Source organism: Stegostoma tigrinum, chromosome 9 (genome assembly GCF_030684315.1).
Source record: "Stegostoma tigrinum isolate sSteTig4 chromosome 9, sSteTig4.hap1, whole genome shotgun sequence".
Lineage (NCBI taxonomy): Eukaryota > Metazoa > Chordata > Chondrichthyes > Orectolobiformes > Stegostomatidae > Stegostoma > Stegostoma tigrinum.
This window is the reverse complement of record NC_081362.1, coordinates 37,574,448-37,597,543: the sequence shown is the minus strand read 5'-3', so window position 1 is coordinate 37,597,543 and position 23,096 is coordinate 37,574,448. Positions and strand designations below refer to the sequence as shown.

The 23,096-nt window shown below is 41.5% G+C and overlaps 1 protein-coding gene across 2 annotated transcripts in view; it reads left to right on the top strand.

The window, feature by feature from the left end:
* The window catches only part of tiam2a (TIAM Rac1 associated GEF 2a), a 350,324-nt gene that overhangs the window by 177,240 nt on the left and 149,988 nt on the right, over window positions 1-23,096 (top strand). For both annotated transcript variants that reach the window (XM_059648488.1, XM_048536148.1), the window contains exons 9-10: window positions 4,551-4,736; window positions 9,013-9,159. In XM_059648488.1, the coding sequence (XP_059504471.1) occupies window positions 4,551-4,736; window positions 9,013-9,159 (333 nt within the window). The remainder of the gene's footprint in view (window positions 1-4,550; window positions 4,737-9,012; window positions 9,160-23,096) is intronic.

Genomic DNA, 23,096 nt, shown 5'->3' with positions numbered 1-23,096 from the left:
CAGTATTTCCATCTTAACCTTGTAACTGTGACTCCGCTTACCTGGAAACATTCTGATAAATCTCTTCACCCTTGCAAGGAACCTCCTGTCCTTCTGAAAACATGATGACTAGATCTAACGCAACTTTTCAGTTGTGGCTTAACTGGAGATTAACGAAAGCTCTGTGTAACTTACCTGACATTTTTGTTGGGAATTTTGGTACCTCTGTTTATGAAGTTCAGGATCGTTATTTTTTGTTAAACCACTCTCAATATTTCCTGCAATCTGCAAAGATCATTGCACAGGAACCTTTGGCTTCAAATGTCTGCAGACACTCACTAGGACCATGTGGTTGGCTGTCCCTGTGTTTTCTGCGAAATGTGTTGTCTCACATGTCTCTGCATTAAATTTCATCTGGCAATTGCCTGCTCGTTCTGCTACCCTATTAATGCCATTTTTGTATCATCAGACAGTTTGTATCATCCTTACCAAATTTGTCATTCCAACTTTGCTCATTTCAGCTGTTGATATTTACCCTGTGTTCCAAGATCAAAATTATTTGCATAAGACAAAAAAGGCACAAGTGCCCACACTGACTCTTGGGGAACATCACTGTCCACCATCCTCCAATCGGAAAAATAATTCTTGCCATGACTTGCTACTTTCAATCATTTAATACAATTCTTTATCAAATTAGACTTTCCATAAGATGAAACAGAATTAGGCCATCGACCATGATCGTTATGTTTCTCAACCATATTCTCCTGCCTTCTCTCTAAAACCTATCTATCTCTGTTTTAAACACACTCAATGACTTGACGTCCACAGCCTTCTGTGGCTTTGCATTCCAAATATTTACCACCCTCTGGCTGAAGAAACTCTTCCTCATCTCTGTTCTAAGGGTGGGTCCCGTCTCTCTGAGGCTGTGCACTCCTGTCCCATTCTCTCCTGCAATTGGATATATCATCTCCTCACTCCCTGTATCCAGGCATTTAAGTATTCTGTATTTCAATGAGATCACCCCACATCTTTCCAAACACCATCGTGTGCAGACCCAGAGCCCTCATATGCTCCTCACATGACAAGCTTTTCACCTCTTGGATCATTCTTGCAGATTTCCTCTGGACCCCCTTCAACACCAGCAGATCCTCCCTTAGATATGGGGCCCAAACTGCACTTAATATTCCAAATGCAGTATGACCAGAGCCTTTTATAGCCTCAGCAGCACATCTCTGTTCTTGTATTCCAGCCCTCCTGAAATGAAGGTTAACTTTGCATTTGCCTTCCTAACAGCTAGCTGAATCTAATGTTAACCTGAAGAATCTGAACTAGAACTCCCAGGTTCTTTTTGGGCTACAAATTTCCGAAGCTTTTCCCCATTTAGAAAATAGTGCATGCCACTTCTTTTTCCTACCAAAGTGAATCATCTCATACTTTCCCACATAGGAAAAAGATGTGGCAGGTGGAATACACTCTCCTAGCCTGTCAAAGTTCTTCTGCAGCCTCCCTATTTTATTCAAAGCTCTCTGTGACTCCACTTATCTTTGTCACCTGCAAACTTAGTAATAGTGCCCACAGTTTCCTGTTCCACAAGCCATGTTTTGTTAACGTATCTTCTGAAAAATGTCTTGGAATCAGACACAATACCTTTTTGTTTTCTGTCGTAATTTGATTATTTTATATATTAATTAAGAATGATCTAGACCATTGTCTATTGCATAATTATGTTCCAATCATACAAATTATTGTTTAATATGTGACACAATTACAGCTTTTTAAATCTAAAATTTTACTGGCCTGCTGCCATTTCTGAACTAAAATGTTTTGCATTACAGCAATCTCATTTTGAATTGGTTATAGGTCAGTTTGTTTGTAGAAAGCCCATAAATGATATGTGGAGCAAAGTTTGTGTCTGCACATTGATATCCTCACTACGTGCACGTGATTCCTTGCATTTCCAGTAAACTTAAGTAGAGAATGGAGAATGGTTATCATCACTCACAAGTTGAAAAATGTTGGCTATTTCTCTAAAAACAAAGCCACCAGGAAATTGGAAGAATGGTTGATGGTACACCAAAGATGGGCTATTAATAAGAAAAGTAGTAGCTCTCCTCAGCAATGAATTGAAATCAGTCGTGCACTAAAGTTTACATTTTTACTGCAGGAACTTTATAACTTGATCAAGAATATTCCAACTGGAACATTACCATAAAAAAATTACAGAAGGGAAGCCAGTAGTTCATTGGTTCAGCATCTGATCAAGCTCTTTGTTCGGATCCATTTCTTTTATTTTACAGAATTTCTTGCTTAAAATATCTGTTGCGGTATGGCATACAATGTTCCAGTATCACCATGAGAAAGTGTTTCTTCAGATGTTTCCTCCCTTTTGGTTGTCCTTGTAACAATTGAGTGTATGCCTGTTGACCATTGTTCCTGTACCAGCCAGTTATGTCTGATTTATGAGCGCATCAAAGAGATTGCAAAGAAAAGTGGAAGAATGTTTTCTGCTACACTGAAGGAGAACAGATTAATAATGAACTGCTATTGTTTGAAGTTGGCATTTTACTGGCTATGCATAGAACTCTCAAGTATTTTTGAAGTATTCGTATCTCAAAACAAACTTCCATTCTATTCTGGATTTTCTTTTGAGTTGTACAGTTTCTGCACATCTTCCAAAGTAACAGCCTGGATCCAGGTATCCAAGGCTGTCACTTAACTGAGCCATTTGGACTTGATGCTGAGCTCAAAAATAGCCCATTTTCACTGTATCAGCGGCCTTAAACTGCATGTTCAGAATGTTCAGAGTAGTTGTAACTGGTCTTGAAGTGTGGACAAGGGCTGCAAAACTATAAACTTCTAAGTTATTTAAATCATTAAATCATTAAATCATTAACCCCTCAAAAACCAACAAAAATCTGTTTTTGCCAAGATTTAATAAGAAACTTGAGTTGTGAGTTTATTTTTAAACCCTGAGCTGTTCAGCAAGTCAAGAAGATTTCCCTGTGTCAATAAAAGGTAAAATGAAATCTGGTTAGGCAGTTGCAATGGCTGTGTATTAACATTACCTCCAGGCTGTCATTACATAATTATTCATCCTTGCGTCCAGTTCTGGGCGCCCTGTTATAGGAAAGATGTGGATGCTTTGGAGAGGGTTCAGAGGAGGTTTACCAGGATGCTGCCTGGACTGGAGGGCTTATCTTATGAAGAGAGGTTGACTGAGCTCGGCCTCTTTTCATTGGAGAAAAGGAGGAGGAGAGGGGACCTAATTGAGGTATACAAGATAATGAGAGGCATAGATAGAGTTGATAGCCAGAGACTATTTCCCAGGGCGGAAATGGCTAGCACGAGGGGTCATAGTTTTAAGCTGGTTGGTGGAAAGTATAGAGGGGATGTCAGAGGCAGGTTCTTTACGCAGAGAGTTGTGAGAGCATGGAATGCGTTGCCAGCAGCAGTTGTGGAAGCAAGGTCATTGGGGTCATTTAAGAGACTGCTGGACATGTATATGGTCACAGAAATTTGAGGGTGCATACATGAGGATCAATGGTCGGCACAACATTGTGGGCTGAAGGGCCTGTTCTGTGCTGTACTGTTCTATGTTCTATGTTCTATGGTTGCTTTCCACAATTGTTAACTCGGTCGGTGATCCTGAATTTTCAGTTTGATTGACAGTGCCAGGAGGTAATAAGAGGATTAACTGGCTTTGATATGTAATTATAAATGCAAGTCTGTTTGCAAAGGATTACATAGTTTGAGATTTTAAAAAAAGCCTTGAATGGGCATATTTCTGAAATGGTAAGGGCTATAATTGAAATTTAGAACTTTAGTTCACCTGAACATGGCCCTTAATCTTCCCAATGAGTTTGTTTAGAAGGTACAATGACAAACAATGGTGTGTGACTTGGCACAAGTTGACTTAAAGATTGCAAAGGGCCGAAATGGAGGCTTGGGTTGAGGTTGACATGAGGGACCTTTTGGGTTATTGGCAAGTGTCATTCAGGTTCTGATTCCAGATAGCCAACTGAGGAGCAAAAATTCCATTCTGGCACCATAGAGTTCACCAGAGAGCCTGGAGAGCACTCTACGTTCATTCATGTATTCTTCTGTACAATATTTTTTGCCTTTATAATTTGACTTGTGTCAACTTTCCTCAGTTGGTATCACAGGAGCCTCTGAAATACATACTTGTGGGGGGTCAAGCCCTTGTTTGAATTCAGGCACACAATTTCAGCACCAGCTAGTGCAGTATCGAAGTGTACTACAATATCAGAAATACCATCATACAAACGGGACATTAATCCAAAGGTTTTTAGGCCTAAGCAATGCTGAATTATTACTGACAATATGTGACATGTTCTGATTATGGAGTGTGTCATTCAACCATTTAAGCAAAAGAATGGTGCTTGGGAAATACTGAGAATTTTCAAAAATAGTTGAATTTGACATAAAATACAAGTCTAAAGGGCCCATTTTCCATCAAGAACTTGCAATGAATAGAAACTAATATTTAAGATGAATAAAACTGCTTGAGGGGACTGTGATAAATAATTCTCTACTCATGCTTTCATTACCAGATTCAGCAGTGGGAGCATAATCTGGAGAAATTTAATGTGGACCTGTTTCGAATGCGTTGTTACCTGGCCAGCCTACAGGGAAGTGAGCTACCTAATCCCAAGAGTCTCCTTGCAGCTGTCAGTCGGCCCTCTAAATTGGCACTTAGCAGACTGGGGATCTTTTCTGTCTCATCATTTCATGCCCTGGTAAGGATGAATTAAGAAATTAAATGATATTTAATTTTTTTCTCTGTTCAGCCACAAGCACCCCTTTTGACACTCAGCCCAAAACTGAATCATTGTGTGTACACGTAAATACCGGTAATATATTGCACATATTGTACGTTATATACTTGGCATATAACACTGAATGTAAATATGCATTTTACAGAAGTATTGGAAGATAATAAATGGAAATAAAATAAATGCAGAAAACTCTAGACCAATTAGCTTAACACTATTGGTAGGAAGGATATTAGAATTCTTGACCAGATGTGAAGAAAACGTATGAAAGGAGAGCAGGCATGGATTTTTTTCAAACAGTTAGGTTTGACTAAACTTAATTTATTGTTTGAAGAAATAATAGGAGAGATGAGGGTTACCTGTCACACTTCAAGAGAAACTAATGCAACACGGCTCCTAAAAGTTCCAAATTTGAATTATTTATTTGGTAAAATCACACCTTGAAACTGAGTGTTTTTAATATTGTCAGTAGGGTTATCAAAATGCACAGTCCTATTAAATTGTAGATCAGTTCATTGTTTGCTGGTTTTAATCAAGTGCAATAAAGGTTTAGCTTTGCTGCAAAAAGTAAATAGCTATGCTTAACACACCTTTTGATTTTCTTATATGTGAACTAAATATGTGGGGGAAACCAGTTACACAGAAATGAGTGAAAGATGCCAAAGAATAAACAAAATCTGATGTCATGTCATGCCCTTTTAGGTTTTATGTTCTCCTTTGAGCAAACAAAGTGGATTTATTCATTGATAATAAAATGTGAGGCTGGATGAACACAGCAGGCCAAGCAGCATCTCAGGAGTACAAAAGCTGACGTTTTGGGCCTAGACCCCTCATCAGAGAGGGGGATGGGGAGAGGGAACTGGAATAAATGGGGAGCAGTTTGGTGCTCGGGTGTGGGGTCATGATCGAGGAGGCGGTAGGAGGTGGTGTCGGAGAGTTGGCGTCTGGCCTCGGCGATGTAGAGGTCAGTGCGCCATACTACCACTGCGCCACCCTTGTCTGCGGGTTTGATGGTGAGGTTGGGGTTGGAGCGGAGGGCTGCCCATTCTGCGGGGGAGAGGTTGGAGTGGGTGAGAGGGGTGGAGAGGTTGAGGCGGTTAATGTCTCGACGGCAGTTGGAGATGAAGAGGTCGAGGAAGGGTAGGAGGCCTGGGGGTGGTGTCCAGGAGGAGGACTTGTGTTGGAAGCGGGTGAAGGGGTCAGTGGAAGGAGGGTTGGGTTCCCGGTTGAAGAAGTAGGCATGCAGGCGAAGACGGCAGAAAAACTGCTCTATGTCCAACCCTGACTGGTATTCGTTCATGTGTGGTTGTAGGGGGACAAAGGTGAGCCCCTTGCTAAGGACTGACCGTTCGTCCTCAGTCAGTGGGAGGTCTGGGGGGATGGTGAAGATGCGGCAGGGCTCGGTGTGGCTGTCTCCTCTGGGGTTGCTGGCTGTGGAGGTTGTGGGCGGAGCGATTAGGGCGTCGGCCGTGGGCGGGGTTCCGCCGGCGTCGGCCGTGGGCGGGGTTCCGCCGGCCGTGGGCGGGGTTCCGTCGGCGTCGACCGTGGGCGGGGTTCCGTCGGCGGTTGGAGGATCGGGGTGGGCGGCAGCAGCTGCGGTGAGGGTGGTGTGTGGGGTGTTGTACCTGGACGTGGAGGTGGTGACTGCAGCAGTGGTTCCGGAAGTTCTGTGGCCGGCAGAGGCGGATGTGACGTCATCGGTGGGGTCTCTGGCCGTGTCCTGATGGTCAATGGCGGCGGCTGCATGGTGGGGGAGGGGCAGGGACAGAGTCGGGATTTGGGAGGCGCAGGAATCCTCTTGTGGGTGGCAGGGGCCCGTGAGTTGGTTGTACTTACGATTTTTGGTGTCCAGTAAAGCTGAGTGGAACTGGGTGTTCAGTCTGTGGATCCTGCGGAGGATCAAAAACAGCAGGGGTCCTTTGCAGGTCTGGGAGAGGGAGGCTCTGAGCTGGGGCAGGCTGGATTGCAGTGTGTGGAGGTGCCGGCGCATGGCTGTAAGTGTCTGTTTCAGGACTCGCAGGGAGAAACGCTTCTGAAGGGCCTGAATGTTCTGGGTGTAGAGGTGGTCACGGTTGGGGCCAAATTGGGAAGGCTGAAATGTAGACTGTAGTCCCTTGGGGATGATCTGGTTCCGTAGGCAGGTGCTGAGGAAGGTGATGTGGCTGTGGTACCTGGTTTGCTTCAGGACATGGTCGAGCAGTTTCAAGGCCGAAGAGAGTTGCAATGGGAGAGAGATTCCCTGAGGTTGGTCCGGAGGGAGGAGGGTAACTTCTTCAGGTTAGGCATCCCTGGAAGAGGCTTCGCAGTGAGGTTAAAATAGTATCAGAGATAATGGGAACTGCAGATGCTGGAGAATTCCAAGATAATAAAATGTTTGCATAGTGTCTAACAGTGAGTCATGAAATGAAAAACTTTTCCACTGCGTCCCTTGTCTGGTCAGCCCATGGACGACTAATGTTAGATTAATGGAAATATTTGTTGTGCCTTTCAGTAGAAAATATGAAAACATTACTGTTTTGTGACAGAGAAAACAGTTCAAGAAGACTATTAAAAATATTTACATTTTAGTAAGAACAGTGTACCACTGGATAAAGAATTGTTGTTCTAATGGCTGTAGCTTGGGTACTCTTTACACTTTGATATGGACATTACACAATGTGATTTTCTTCTTGTTGATAATCTTCATTAAAAGAATTATTAAATCAGCCAACTTAATTATTCTATTGGCATTTCATACCATTGTATGCATTAGAAATGTATTTAATTTCCTGAAGGAGGTGCCTGGGCATCAGTGGTTCAAAAAGGCAGCTCGTCACCACCTTCTCAAGAGCAACTGGAAAATGAAATAAATGCTGACCAAAGTACATAAATGTTTAAATTCATTCATAGGGTGTGAACATTGCATCATTTATTGTCCGTCCTTAATTACCTAGAGGCAATAATGAGTTGACTGTACTGCTGTGGGTTTGGAATCATTTGTAAGCATGGCAGATTTCCTTTAAAGGACAATTCCAAAATATCTATCCACCATTTCAGCTCTATGATGTTGAATGGTTAGATGACAACTTTATAGTCTTAACAGTTGAATGATCATTGTATTTTTAGTTCTTTTCATCCTAATACCCTTCCAAGTTTTTCAGTTGGGTGCATATCTTAAATGAATTAGTTAATGCAGCATTTACTTTTTCCACTCCATGTATTAGGTTCCCATTTATGAGAAAGATAATGCTGCACAGTAATAATGCAAGTGAAATATCCACACTGTTGATCTGTTTATAGTATAGTTATCTGGATTTTCAATCGCAATGTTTTACACGTTACTCTTAAAGGTGACTTATTGAGAAAAATGTGGCAGTGGGGAATGTTCCATGATTTGAATCCATATCATAAATTCCTTTTGTTCATGTTAGTAAGTTAAGTGCTCCAACAATTCATTAAATCAATTTTATTTACCTGTATTCGTCTGTCAGTGGTCAGTAAGACTGCTGTTTCAATCTAAATTAGTTTAACCTCAGTTTAGACTCAACCCTACTTTAGGGTAGTGTGCACAAAATTCATAGTTGTAGCTTTTTCTGAAAAAAAAAAATTCTTGGGAAATGGTAGGGAGAAGTCCAATAACTTTAATTGAATCCAGTTGGCACACTGAAAAATAAATTTATCTAACGTGTGTATACCAATATTTATGTGAACGTCCCATGGAGTATATTCCAGCTGATACAGTATATCTGCTCATCGTGCTTTTGGATTTACTCTCTACTTCTCTCAAATCACCATCAGTTGCATTTTTGAAAATCCCATAATCGGAAGAAGGTTCTAAGTCCGAAACGTCAGCTTGCCTGCTGTGTTCATCCAGTTCTATACCTTGTTACCCCATCAGTGTCAGCCTGGTTTGATAGGCTTGCTTTCTTGTTAGCTGATGAATGCTAGGGAAAGGTTGTAGTAATTGTTATCTGACCAAATTGGGATTAGGATTCAGAATTTTAACACTTTTCTTTTGACTTCCCTGTTGTCTGTTTTGAAAATGAAGTCTCCTCAAAGCAAATTGAGAATTTATTTTAGAATACGATTCCAGTTGCACTTTATTCCTGATTTTAAAAAAATTACTGTTTTAAAAACAAGTTTCACCTAATCATTTTGCATTCTCAAATCATTAATGAATGAATTCATTAAAATTAGTATGAACATTGAAAATCTGAAGAAGACTGAATTCTCTTAACATGATTTAATTTTTCTTTTGAAGAATTGTTCCAGAGATGAAGCAACACTTCGAAAAAGAACATTGTCCCTGTCTCAGCGGTTAAGAAGTAAAAAGAGTTTGTTCTCTTCACTGAAGGGATTAGACGATCTTGGAAGGAAAGGAAAAGAAAAGAGACCCTCAATTATACAGGCATGTCTTTAATTTTTCAGCCTGTAAAGTAATATTTGAAAAATTTTGCTTATTTTCTTAACCAAGCATCCTCAGCGTACCTGAATTATGTCTTTATATTTTTATGGTGAAGAAAAACAATCCTCTATATGGAAGATGACACCTTAGAATACAGAAATACTATTGAATTATTTAATATAGGTGAGGGAAAGTATTTGTTTAAATGGATTAGGTGCAGCTGAACTTCTATAATGCAACTCATCATTTACTACTGACATTTTTTGTGGGAATAGGATTGTGTGTGTTAGTTTGGCTCTTTGTGATGTAGGTTTGATTTGAAGAGCTTATTGAAACCTGTATTTTGTAATTGGCAAAACTGCCGATCAACAACTATAGATGTACTTTTCATGCCAAAAGAACAAAATACCAAATTTAAAAACCGAAAGACCTGTGGATGCTGTAAATCAGGAACAAAAACAAAGTTACTGATAAAGCTCAGTAGGTCTGGCAGCATCTGTGATGGAAAAAAAAAAGTTAACTTTTCAGGTCTGGTGACCTTTCTTCAGAACTGATGGTGTTTGGGACAACTTCAGTTTATATGCAGAAAAAAAGTGGGGCGGGTGGGGTAGGGAGTAAACAACAGAATAGAGCCTAAAGAGAAAGAAGAGCAGTTGGACAAACAAAGAGTTAATAACAATCCAGGCTAGGACAGTGAATAGTTGCTAATGGGGACTATTAGTGATTAATAACAACTAGTGTGTAATGGCAGACTGTGGTAACAATGCCTGGTGTGTGGAGAGAGATAATGGGAACTGCCAATGCTGGAGAATCCAAGATAACAAAGTTTGGAGCTGGATATCACACAGCAGGTCAAGCAACATCTCAGGAGCACTAAAGCTGATGTTTCGGGCCTCGTGCTTTTGTGCTCCTGAGATGCTGCTTGGCCTGCTGTGTGATATCCAGCTCCAAACTTTGTTAGCCTGGTGTGTGGAGTAGGGGGCTGGGACGTGGGAGAGTTTAGGCCGTAAAATTATTGAACTCGGCATTGAGCCCAGAGGGCTGCAGATTTATCTTGTTGATGTAGTTGAGGTGTATTGAATTTCCCCCAATGCCATGAATCATTTGCTGACAGAGGTATTAATGTTTGAAATGTGTGTTATAATTACTGGAATATATTATGGTTCAAATTAATCTTGCAGAAGTTAGTAGATAGCCAGTAAATCTGGATGCTTTCTTACTATTTTTACCTGTAATTTTTACAACTTATTTATCGGGCTGAGTATTGAATTTCAAGCAATACTTTAAGTGGAATATTTATAGTCTGAACAACATGTGCTATGGTGACAAATCTGAGAGAATCACATGAGAAGTCCGGTGAAGGCATTCTAAATTTGTTTAGCGACAAGAAAAACTGCAAATGTGGAATCCAAGGTAGACAAACAGGAGGCTGAAAGAACACTGCCGGCCAGGCAGCGTCTGGAGAAAAGGAGCAGTCAACATTTCAGGTGTTATCTTTCCTCAGGACTGAATGCAGGGAGTACGGGGGGGCTGCAGATAAACTGTTGGGGTTGGGGGGAATGCGGGGAAGAGGGTTGGAGGTGGAATTCATAGAATCCCTACAGAGTGGAAACAGACCCTTCAGCCCAACAAGTCTGCACCGAGTCTTAAAGCATCTCACACTGACCCTATAACTCTCACATCCTTGAACACTATGGATAATTTTAGCAAGGCCAGTCCACCTAGCCTACACATCTTTGGATTGTTGGAGGAAACCCATACAGACACAGAGAATGGGCAAATTCCACACAGACAGTTGCCTGAGGCTGGAATCGAACCCGTGTCCCTGGCACTGTGAGGCAACATTGCTAACCACTGAGCCACTGTACCACTGGAATGGTGGTGATAGGTGAACATTCGTACTAGGTATAATCTGATTGGTCGATGAGAGGGATGATTCCATTTGGTGGCTGGAAGGGAGAGTCGGAAGATGGAATGGAAGGGACGGGGTGGGGCTAGAAGGAGAGCCAGGGGATGGGTGGGAAGGTTATTTGAAATTGGAGAACTCAATGTTGAGCCCTCTGGACAGTAGGGTGCCCAGACAGAAGATAAGGTATTGTTCTTCTTTGCATTGTGAGTCACTGCGACACTGGAGGGGGAGTAGGGTGGGGAGTTAAAATGGGTGGTGATCAGGAGGTTAGCTTGGCCATTACAGGCCCAGGCAGAGATGCTCAGAAAAATGGTCACCTCGTCTATGTTTGGTCTGTCCAACGTAGAGAAGACCACATTGGGAGTAGCGGGTGCAATTGACTAGGTTGGAGGAGATGCAGGTGAAGCTCGGTCTCACTTGGAAGGACTGTTTAGGGCCTGGAATGGAGCTGAAGGAGGTGGCATATGAGCAAGTGTTGCTTCTTTTTACACTTGCAGCGGAGGTACCAGGTGGCTTGGCGTGGTTGGTGGGGAATGTGTCATGAACTATGAAGTAGTGAAGGGAATGGTCCTTGTGGAAGGCAGTGGGGTGTGGTGGTGTCTAATTGGAATGGCAGAAGTGCTTGAGGGTGATACATTTGGTGGAGTGGAAAGTGAGAACAACAGGCACCCAATCTTTCTTATGTTTTGAGGTGGGATTGATGGTTAAGAGATGTGGAGGAGGCATGGTGGAGAGCTGCCTGAATGACAGGTGGGAAAGAGCATTGTTTGATAAAGGCAGCCATCTGGGACTGGATCATCTCACCAGAGCAGATGTAATGGAGACTGAGGAATTGGGAAAATGGGATGAAATTGTTGTAGGATACAGTGTGAGAAGAGGTGTAGTTAGGGTAGTAATAGGAGCCTGTGGATATATAGTAATGTTAGTCCATAAGCTGTCACCAGAAATGGAAACAGAGAGGTCAAGAAAGGGGAGGGAGGTGTCTGAAATAGACCAAGTGAGTTTGAGGGCGGGGTAGAAGTTGTTAGCAGAATCGATAAACTGTTCCAGTTTAGCCTGACTGCAGGATGCAGCACTCATGCAGTCATTGATGTAATGGCAGAAGAGTTGAGGAATAATATTGGTGTACATATTAAGGGACTGCTGACATAACTGACAAACAGTCAAGCATGGCTGGGGCCCTTGTGAGTGCCCGTAGCAAACCCCTGGATTTAGACAAGTGGGAAGAATTGAAAGAAAAGTTATTGACAGTGAGGAGTAGGTCAGCAAGGCAGAGGAGGGCACCAGTGTCAGGGGAGACTGGATGAGTCTGTTAGAAAGGAAAAAACTGAGGACCTGTTGAGTATGGACGTGTACAGCAATTGAACATCCGTAATAAAGATTAAGCGCTGGAGGCCAGGGAATTCAAAGTCACCAAATAGGTGGAGGGTATGGTTTGTGTCTTGGATTAGATGGTGAGTGCCTGGATGGAGGTGGGGGGGCTAGAATGGAGTTGAAATAGGAAGAGATGAGTTCAATTGGGCAGGAACTTGGGGAAACGATGGGTTGTCCGGGGTAGTTGGGTTTGTGGATCTTGGGGAGCAGGTAGAACCGGGCAGTGCGGGGCTGGGAGACTATAAAGCTGGAGGGGAGCTCACCAGAAGCAATGAGGTCACGGGCAGTGTTGGAGATCGTGGCTTGATGGGCCATAGTGGGGTCGTGGTCAAAGGGGAGGTAGGATGTGGTGTCGGAGTTGACATTTAGCGTCTGCGATATAGAGGTCTGTCCTCCAGACTACCTCCGTTCCACCTTTGTCAGCAGGTATGGTAGTGAAACGGTGATTGGTCTGGAGAGAGTGGAGCACTGCACGTTCAGAGGGGGAGAGGTTGCTAACTGCCAACGTGACAATAGAGGTCCAGGGTGGGTAAGAGGCTAGCACGTGGTGTCCAAGAGGAGGAGGAAGATTGGAGGCGGGGAACAGGGTCTCTGGAAGGTGGTTGGGAGGCTTTATTGAAGAACATGAAGGCCGAGGTGGCAGAGTTCTACATTGTTGCCAGGCGCAGAACCTATTGAGATGGGGATGGAGGGGCATGAGCACGAGCCCTTTACAGAGGACAGACCATTTGGCCTCAGAGTTTGAAGTTGGGAGAATGTTGAGTGTAAGGCAAGTCTACTGGGTGGGGTTTTCGGGATCTCGAGGAGACTGAAGGCCGGGGGAAGGGCAGTAGCACATGATGGACAAGGGTTGGACACGGTGTGGTTGGGGGTTGGTGGTTGTGGGAGTGAGGATGGGAGTGGGGGAGATGAAGTAGAGAGGAGAGGCAGGGTGTATTCTGGCAGAGGGCAGACAGCCCACACACACGTCCTGCAATTGTCAGTCCAGAGGTTCTAGTAGAGCAAGTCAAGAACAGTCTCTACAATTAGTATTAGAATTGGCTGTGCTCAGGTGTCCCATTGGGGTGTTGTTAGCCAGGGATGCAGTGTCTCTGGAGTTTGAGTTGGGAGACACTGCCAGTTCTACATCTGCATGGCAGCAGATCTGGGAAAATTCTCCATCTACGGCTGTCTGGTCAAGTCACCGAAGGTGGTGGGCATCGACAATGTTGGAGATGGTGGCCTGATGGGTCATACTGGGGTCATGGTCAAAGGGGAGGTAGGATGTGGTGTCGGAGAGTTGACATTTGGCTTCTGTGATATAGAGGTCTGTAGTGGTGGGCCACTATCAGTCTTTTGACTCATCCAGCAAAAACCAGGAGGATTGGTGGAATAAAAGAGGCTGCTGCTGTGGAAAAGAGATGGGAAACCCAGTATATAAGGTCATATTGAATTATTTGGAACCAAATTTAATAAGTCCCAAGTAAACAATAGATTTCTGCCCCCTCCTGTAATATCCAACATCACAATTGTCAATCTTCAGCCAATTTAATTCACACGATATTAAGAAATGGTCAGAAGCACTAGATACTACAAAGGCTGTGGACCTTAACAACATTCTGGCAGCAGTGCTGAAGATTATGCTCCAGAATTAGCCACAATTATAGCCAAAATATGACATTAACATCTACCCAATAAGGTTTAAAAAAAAGTACCAGTTATGCCCAGTCTACAAAAGCTGGACAAATTCAGCCAACCCAGTTACCACCCCATCAGCCTACTCTCAGTTGTCAGCAAGGTGATGGAAGGAATTGTCAGCTGTGGTAGCAAGTGACATTTTCTTTGCAATAATTTGCTCATTGATGCTTGGCTTGACCTTGGTTAGGGCCACTCAACGTCTGACCTGACTACAGCCTTTGTCTAAATGTGGTAGAAATTATGATGAGAAGGAAATGATATGCTTATAGCAGATGCCAAGTAGAAAAAAAAACAACTATAAGTCAGATTGAATATTGAAGGTTCAAAGGGGTGATGAAAAAGCAAATAAGGGAAACCAGTGGCAAGTATGACAAATGACAGGCAGCTAACTTATAAGAAAATGCCAAATTCTTCTTTAGGTCTAATAAGTAGTAAAATTAAAACTGGGTGTGGCTGAAGTATGAAATGAACCCATTATTGATCAAAGAAGATGGTCATGTTGAAAGAGGAGGAAATGTCACTAGATAGGTTTGAATTTGAGCAGGTATTGGTATTGGATAAGGCTGCCTATGCTTTAAAGTAGACAGGAGACTGCATGAGATTCATCCACTGATGCTGGGGATGAGAAAGTGGAAATTGAGGTGCTAATGATTAATTTTTCAGTCTTGGATACAAGTTCCATAAAACTGGAGAACTGCAAATATTCTTTAAAGCTAAGCACAAGGATAAGACAAGACTTGACATACCCGTTTAATTTTGGGGAAACAGCTAGAAACAATTTTGGTCAAAATGAACAATTACGTGGACCAATACAGGCTAATTAAGGAGAGTCAGCATTCATTTTTTTTTTAAATAGGAAAACAAGGTTTAACTGGTAGCACTTTTTTGAAGAGATTACAAAGGGGATCCATTGGGCAATTCAGTTGGTATGGTGGAAACAAAATTGTCTGAGTGACAGCAATTATTAACAGATATTTATCAGACTGGGGAAAGTTTCGGCTAGAATTCCCCAAGGCCTGTATTTGGGACACTTGCTTTTCCTGATATTAATGACTAGGCATTTGTGTGCAGGTCACAGTTTCAAAGTTTGCAGATAATCTGGAACTTGGAATATTTTTAAACTGTGAAAAGGATGGATGTAGACAAATTGGTGGACAGGTGGCAGATGAAGTTCAGTGTGGGAATGTGTACATTTTGGAAGGAAGACTATAAAAAGAACATTTAATGAAATGCACAACTGCAAAGGGCGTGCGGCAGCAGAGGGACCTTGGGCATGTATATGCACTAAATGTTGCAAGACAGATTGAGAAAGCAGGCAAATGTAAGTATCCTAAACTTTTACAACAGGAGCATAGAATTGAAGAGTATGGATATGTTGAAATTGTATAAACAGTTCAGCCTCACTTGGAATGTAGTCCAATTCTTGGCACTTTGGGAAGAATGAGAATCGAATTGAAGAATGTGTGGAAGGGGTTTACAAAATTGGTTCAGGACTGAGAAACTTCGGTAATGAAGGTAGTTCCAACTTCTCCAGGCTCTCTCTCTCTCTCTCTCTCTCTCTCTCTCTCTCTCTCTCTCTCTCTCTCTCTCTCTCTCTCTCGGAGGAAAGAAAGCTATGAGGAGAATTGATTGGAGTATTCAAAGCTTGTAGAGCTTGGAACAGAGTAGACTGGAAGAAAATGCATGCACTCATGAAAAGATTGGGATCGAGCAGGCACAGACGTCAATTAATAAAGGAAAGAAGCAGAAGCTGTTATGAGGATAAGTTTTTGTCGTGGAATTGTATAGTTCAGTCTGGAATATATTGCTGGAAGTGGATTGAATGGAGACATTCAGTAGGGAATGTGAAAGTTATTTGAAAAGGATCAACATACAGAGTTGCAGGTAGACAATAGAAGAATGGCACAAGTAAAATGTTTATTTGAACAGCTGCTTCCATCACAAATGACCAAATGCTGTCTCCTGCACTTTAACAGCAGTGTAATTTTGTGGACAAAGGAATTATCCTTGATGTGATGAAAGTAATTGCCCTCAGCATCAGGTCACGTTTGACTGATTGTGATAAAGATGTCATGGAGAAACTGAAGTCAATGGGAATGCAGGGAAAGTTGGCTAGTTGGAGTCATACCAAGCAAAAAGAAAGATGGTTGTGGTTACTGGAGGTCAGACATCTCAGTCCATAGACATTGCAGAATTTCTTCAGGGTAATGACCTAGGTCGAATCACCTTTAGCTGCTTTGTTGATGACCTTGCCTCCATCATAAGGCCAGACACCAGTATGTCCACTGATAATTGCACAATATTCTGTAAGATTTTGTGACTGCTTGGAAACTGTTGCTATGCATGACTTTAGAGCAAAACTTAAGACCTCAAGAAATAGGAACAGAAGTAGGCGTTCCAGCCCCTCAAACCTGCAGTGCCGTTTGTTAGGGTCATGGCTGATCCCACATTCCTCATCCACTTCCTGTGTTTTCCCTATAATCCTTCATTTCTTCTACTGATTGAGAATCAGTCTATCTCAGCCTTGAGTATGCACGAGGACACTGCCCCATAGCTTTCTGTGGCACGGGGCTCCAAGAACATTCAACCATCAAAGATGAAATCCTCAATCTTGAATTGGCACCGCTTAATTCTGAGACTAGGCGCTCTGGTCCTAGACACACTCATGAGGGGAAACCGTCCTCTCAGCATTTACCCTGTTAAGCCCCTCCAGAAGCCAATATGTTTAAACGAGATCACCTCTTATTCTTCTTCACTTCAGTGAGTAGAGTCCTAACCTAATTAGCTTTTGTTCAAAGACAATCTCTCCATACCAGTAATCATCCTCATGAACCATCTCTGAACTTCATTCAATGAAATGATAGCTTTCCTTTTTAAAAAAGACCAAAACTGCTTACAGTACTTCTGGATGTGGTCTCAGCAGCACCCTGAGTCACAGTTATACTTGCCTACTCTTTGTCCTTGAACCCCTTTGAAATAAGGGCCAGCATTCCTGATTACCTGCTGCACCAGTGTGCTAGCTTTGTATTTCATGTACAAGTACATGAGCAGCACAGTGGCTCAGTGGTTAGCACTGCAGCCTCACAACACAAGGGATGTTTGGTTCCAGCCTTGGAAGACTGTGTCTGCATGGATTTCCTTTGGGTGCTCCAATTTCCTCTCATAGTCCAGAGATATGCAGGTTAGGTGGATTGGCAATGCAAAATTGTTTATTGTGTCTAGGGTGGATCTGAGTGGGATGCTCTTTGGATGGTCGATGTGGACTCGATGGGCTGAATGACTTGCTTCCACACTGTAGGGATTCTGTGAAATGCCTCCACGTCCATTTGTGTTAAATAATATTGTGTTCTTTTGCTCTCCTTTCCAAAATGAACAGCGTCACATTTTCCCCACATTATTCTCCGTTTGCTAAATTTTTGCCCTGTCAATCTACCAATTTCTCCATATGTAAATTTGGCTCATTCTCCACCACCAACAGTGTCCACCATCTACAAGATGCACTGCATTAACTCAACTCCTTTAGTAATCTCTGTCATCTTGAATAATGAAAAATGTCACCACTTGCAAGATCTGCAAACTGAATGACTTGGAACTATGTCACTGATTATTCAATGTTAAAGAGTCAAGATTCTGTACTCCCCTTTGTAACTGCATTGTGGCTGTACCCCCAATGTATACACTGCAGTGGTTCAAGAAGGAGGCTTTTGAAGGATACTAGGATAGAACAACACATTTCTCAGCGATGCCCATATCCTGCGGAAAAAATTTAAAACAAAACTTTGGCAACCCTTCGGTAATTGTCATTCTTATTCAACCAGAAATGTATCTTAATATTTTTCTATGAAGTGCAGCCTTACTAAATCCTTACTGTGTGTTAATAAGACACTGACTCCTGATACCGGATGATAACTCAGCAGTGTACTCTACTGCCACATAATGCAGTTCTTTCCACAGTTAATGTCATTTTTTAGTATCTGGTGTCCGTTGAAGCCTTGTCACCCGTTGCTGCGTCCTGCTCACAGGTCTACACCTGACTTCAGACCTCCTAGCTACTTGCCATTCTGCTCACAACCATCTTACTGTCCCACTTCCAACCTACTTGCCTTCCAGTCAGTTCCTGGCTCTGACTCCTCTCATTGCCTGTCTCGTGATAATGCACAATGACAGTGAGGCAGAGAGAGTTTGGGGCAGGGTGAGAAACAAGGAGATGCAGAGTTAGGAGTCAGGTAATGATTGGGAGTTGAACAGAGCAGCGAGGGACTAGGAGCAGTATGGAGAGAGTGGTCGCAATTGGTAGATGAGAGGGTTAGCTTGCAATGATATAAGTTGACAAGAGGCTTGGTGAGTACAGCAGTGAATAAGGTGTGGGGTGACCAGCAGGGCAGTAGGGTGTTGTGATTTGGAGTTGTTCTCTTTGTACTGTTTGATCTGTAAAAAATTTGGTGTTGGAAGCATCCTATGATGTCACAGGCCTTGCAACTGCATGTGTAACATTCGCACTTGTCCCCTTACTCAATGTATTAAAGGAACTTGAACTATAAATACTATGTATATTTTAAATTTTCATAATACACCATGGAGAAATAAAAGACTGCTTATGTGATTTGTCCCTTACAGACTTCTGTCTGTAATTATATTGAAAAGGGTCTAAAATGAAGTGGAAGCAATTTTTGTTTTTGCATTTTTCAGTTAGTTTTTGCGTTTCAGAATTTTTGAATATTATAAGTTTGAAAATTTGGGCCTTTTTTGTTCCAATGTGATTTTTAAAATAATCAAATAGTGATTTTGTTTTTCAAAAACAAGATGAAAGTTTTAAAGCAGTGTTCAATTTACAGTTTCCAACATGACTGGCACTTTTTATATGGCCTTAGTGATATTCAGAATCACTTCTTTTCAAATTAATAATAGTGCTGAATCAGAAAGTGAAATATAGAATATGTAGAATAGAATATCCCTTTATTGTCGTGTGTACTTTGTTGAAGTACAGTGAAAAGCTTTTACAATGTCTGTTTCTTAGGGCCCCATCTTGGATATAACTGCCTAGGTACAAATCTTGGGTACAAAAGAGGAATTAAAAAGTAGTTGCATTACTTTAGAGCTGAAAAAATAAGTTAGAAATTAGACATTGTTAATAAGCATTACATTGTAGCAGCTCAGCATTACATCAGCGCAGGGATTCTGCACATGGTCTGACCGTCTGCTCCAGACCCCAGTCCAACAGCTATCCCTGCTCTGCTCCAAGCCTCCAGTCCACTGCAACAGCAGTCAGCTGCTCCAAGCTAAGTTCTAGGACTGTCTTCCCACATACTGCTACGGTGCTCACTCCCCCATGTGTTGCTCTGGGACTCACTGTCCAAGATTCACCTCCAGGGCTAAGGGGAGGGGGAAAAAGAAAAAAAAGATAGGCAGAGGAGGGCTGGCAGGAGCATCTTACTTTGTTGCCATCTTGCTGCAAAATATCTTATCAGATTATAACGTTTACTAAATGGTAATTTTGAAATACTTTGGCCAAACATGATGGGTTTATGACAAATGTGAGCAGGTCGAGCATAAGAGGGTGGTGGCAATAATGACTTCGCATTTAGGAAGGACTCTTAAGGGATGTACGTATAGTACAGACACTCTTTTTCAGTGAAACTGTTACCTTGTTACAAGAATTAATTGACAATGTGTGGTAATAAGTATGGAGTAAACAGTCCCAATTCATCCAATCGTGCCCCAGTGAAAGCTATCTATTCAGGCATTGTGTCCAGATAGATATGCAACCATGTACAATGTTAAAATCAGCCAATACAGGTTATTCTTCGTGGCTGTCAAATAGGGCCAAATGAAACACAGTTCACGTGGAATTTAGGTGAGTTCACACAGGTTTATTAATGCAATCTAAGTGCTAGTGTTTTTTTCTTCCCCATCAATGACCATCAGAATATGTTGATTGTATACTCAAAGTAGAAATAAAAGGACCATGAAACATTTGGTCCTTTTTAAAATTGAAAGTTTAAAACTTTTTTGATTTTACTCCCTTACTGCCAAGAACAACCTGCATTTATGTAAATCTTTAATATGGTATAACATCTCAAGATGCTTTTAGAAAAGCATAATCAGACAGAAATTGACATCTAATTGAAGGAAACCTCAAGACAGGTGATGAAAAATTTGGCTGAAGAACTAACTGCATTTGATGGAGATATTTAACAACAGAAGGAAGTGTATATTGAGAAATTCCTGAGCTTAGACTCCGCCAGCTGTCATTTTTGTATGATGCAAACTTGATAATCTATTCAAATGCCTCCAAAGAAGTGATATTTCACTTCTAACCAATACAGCAATGAAGTTACCAACAGGAAATTCTTCTTGTGCACACTGGTTCTGTTTTCAACAAAATGAAGACGAAGAACAGAATTAATAATGAAAATTTGTTGCGGAAGAATTTTTCAAAAAGCGTAAATTTTACAGTAAAGACCCTGAATTTGTTTAGATTGGGGAATACTAGATCCTTGTCCCAAAATCTAAGTGTGTACTGTATTTTATCATATACCAGATCTGCCTCATCATCAACATCCTTGCATCTGTGGAAGATGATGGACCTGCAGCCAAGCAAATCCACTGAATATGCTAGCTTTATATGGAGCACTTTTGCTACAGTCTGAAAAGATAAACCTATGAGTGAATTCAGTCACAAGTACTGCATGTGAAATGGTTATCAGCTGTTGTGGATTGTTGAATTGGAAACCCTGTGTCTGTTTCCGGGCAGTTATTAGCCATAGTAGTTCATCATGTTGCAGCAAAAGAGCCCACATATAATGGTACCACGTTCCTCTGTCAGCTAGTTGTTTTTATAGGTTTGAAAATTTATGTTTTGGGATTTTTGTAACATGCAGGCAGCCTTGAAGAGGAGACCTGGGCATCTTGTAGGTTATTGTGGTCTGGATACTGTATCATACAGAAACAGTCCTCCATCCTGCAGACCAGCTTGGAGAGAGCTGTGACATTTGTAGCTTTTGACTTTGTGAGGTGTCCAGAAGTCACCTTTTAAAGAACAGAAAGGAAACTTAATAGATTTCATTTCTTCTTTTAAAAAGTTGGCCACGTTTCACGAAAAAAAAAGGCTGAGAACACAGGCCTCAAACCTACATTTTGAACATGAGTTACCTTGATGTTCCATGCGTGCTTTTGTGAGTTGGCTGAAAGTTGTTGATGCTTTCTCAATGTATTAAGTTCTTAATCAAAAGACAAAATCCAAGCAAACAGATTTTGCTAACCACTTCCAGTGGGGTGTTTTTCAATGTGATGTGGGGTGGGGGAAAGATGAGTTTTGGCACATGACCATGGTTTATGATGCTTAAAGTCAGGGAGACTTATTCACAGGCAGAGGAGAGATTGTCATCCCTTTATATATGCAACTGAATTTCCAATCTGAATGCTACTCCCTTAGAAAGCAGAGAGAAGTGCTAGAACAGTTTGAAAGATGCTTAAATGTTTTATGAAAGTTCAGTACATGTTAAAGGGTGGAACACACCCTCCAAGCTAGATGATTCTGTAGGTGACAATATGACCATTTTGTTCATTGTTAACAACTGCTGTTACTACTTCAGTTTAATTGGGTTATCTACTTGTTATTGTTACTTTTGGCAATGTAATTGATTATTTGATACACATTTAGCCTTGATCATTACCTGAGAGATTACCACTAAAATTCATTCAGGGAAAATCTAAAGATTCTATTGTATTTTTGAATTACTGTACTGTGGTAATTACTAAATAATTACCAATCACAATGCGTCTTGATCACTGAAATGGTCAATTTTTAGTCAAAAGTCATTGGTGTCAACTTTTAAACTGTGTCAGCATTTAGACAACGATGTATGTCACATTTACACTGTCAGCATTTAGGCAACTATGTATGTTACATATTGTGCTAATTTATTATACTTGAGTCTATTCACTGAAATTTCTTATGCTAGTTGAGTCCAATCACAGTGCACAGTTAGTGCATTACTCTACAAAATTTAACACAGATGGTGTTTTTTTTTCCTAAATATTCGAACTTGGAACCTAGGAGGAGTACAAGCTTGTAGGTAATGTCAAGTTCATTATTGTCAAAATTAACATCGTTATTTACGCTGTAAATTAGACTCCTGAAGATCAGTATTAACTGCTCCACCCTCATCAAAATATATGCTCACCCTTTCAAAAAACTTGATTAAGTAGTCCGAAAGGACCTTCCTCCAACAAATCTGTGCTGACCATCCCTGATTAGTCCTGCTCCTTAGGATTTTGCCAATAATTTCCCTACCACTGATGAACTGGTCTGTAATTACTTGCCTTATACCTGCTGCCCTCCTTGAACAAAGGAACCGCATTGGCTATCTGGCAATAATCTGGCACTTCACCAGTGGCCAGTGAAGTAGTAAATATATCCAGGGTGCGTGCCTTCAGTTGCAGCCTGGAATACATCTCATCGGGCCTTGGAGTTTTATGCACATTTAATGGCTGTCAACACATCTAATACCTGCTCCTTATTAATCTTAATGATCTTGTGAGCTGGATTACAACTTCTATTCAGAATCATCCTTCATGGGTTTCATTGTTGGCTTTAGTAAGAAGAAACTTAAATGAAATTACTTAAACCCTTTTAATAGTGACATGTTATATTCCACTTTGACATTAGCAAACTGAGTAGACTGTTCCAACTGATCAGCAGTTCTTGAACAAATGCTTGTAGTTTTACGTTGTGGCAGACCTATCTCCATGATAATGAGTTTCCCAAAGCTGACACTGAGAAACCATTCACGTGTGAAATATGACTACCAGAACTAAGACACTTCCTGGGTGCCTTACTGTTCGTCTGTGGTTTGTAACCAGTTGCAAGAGTTCCACACTAGTGTAATAAATACATCATGTAAAATTGACACAATGTATGAAGTATTCAATATAAATTTTGAATCTTGTGTATCAGAGGACTAATTCACTGATCAGG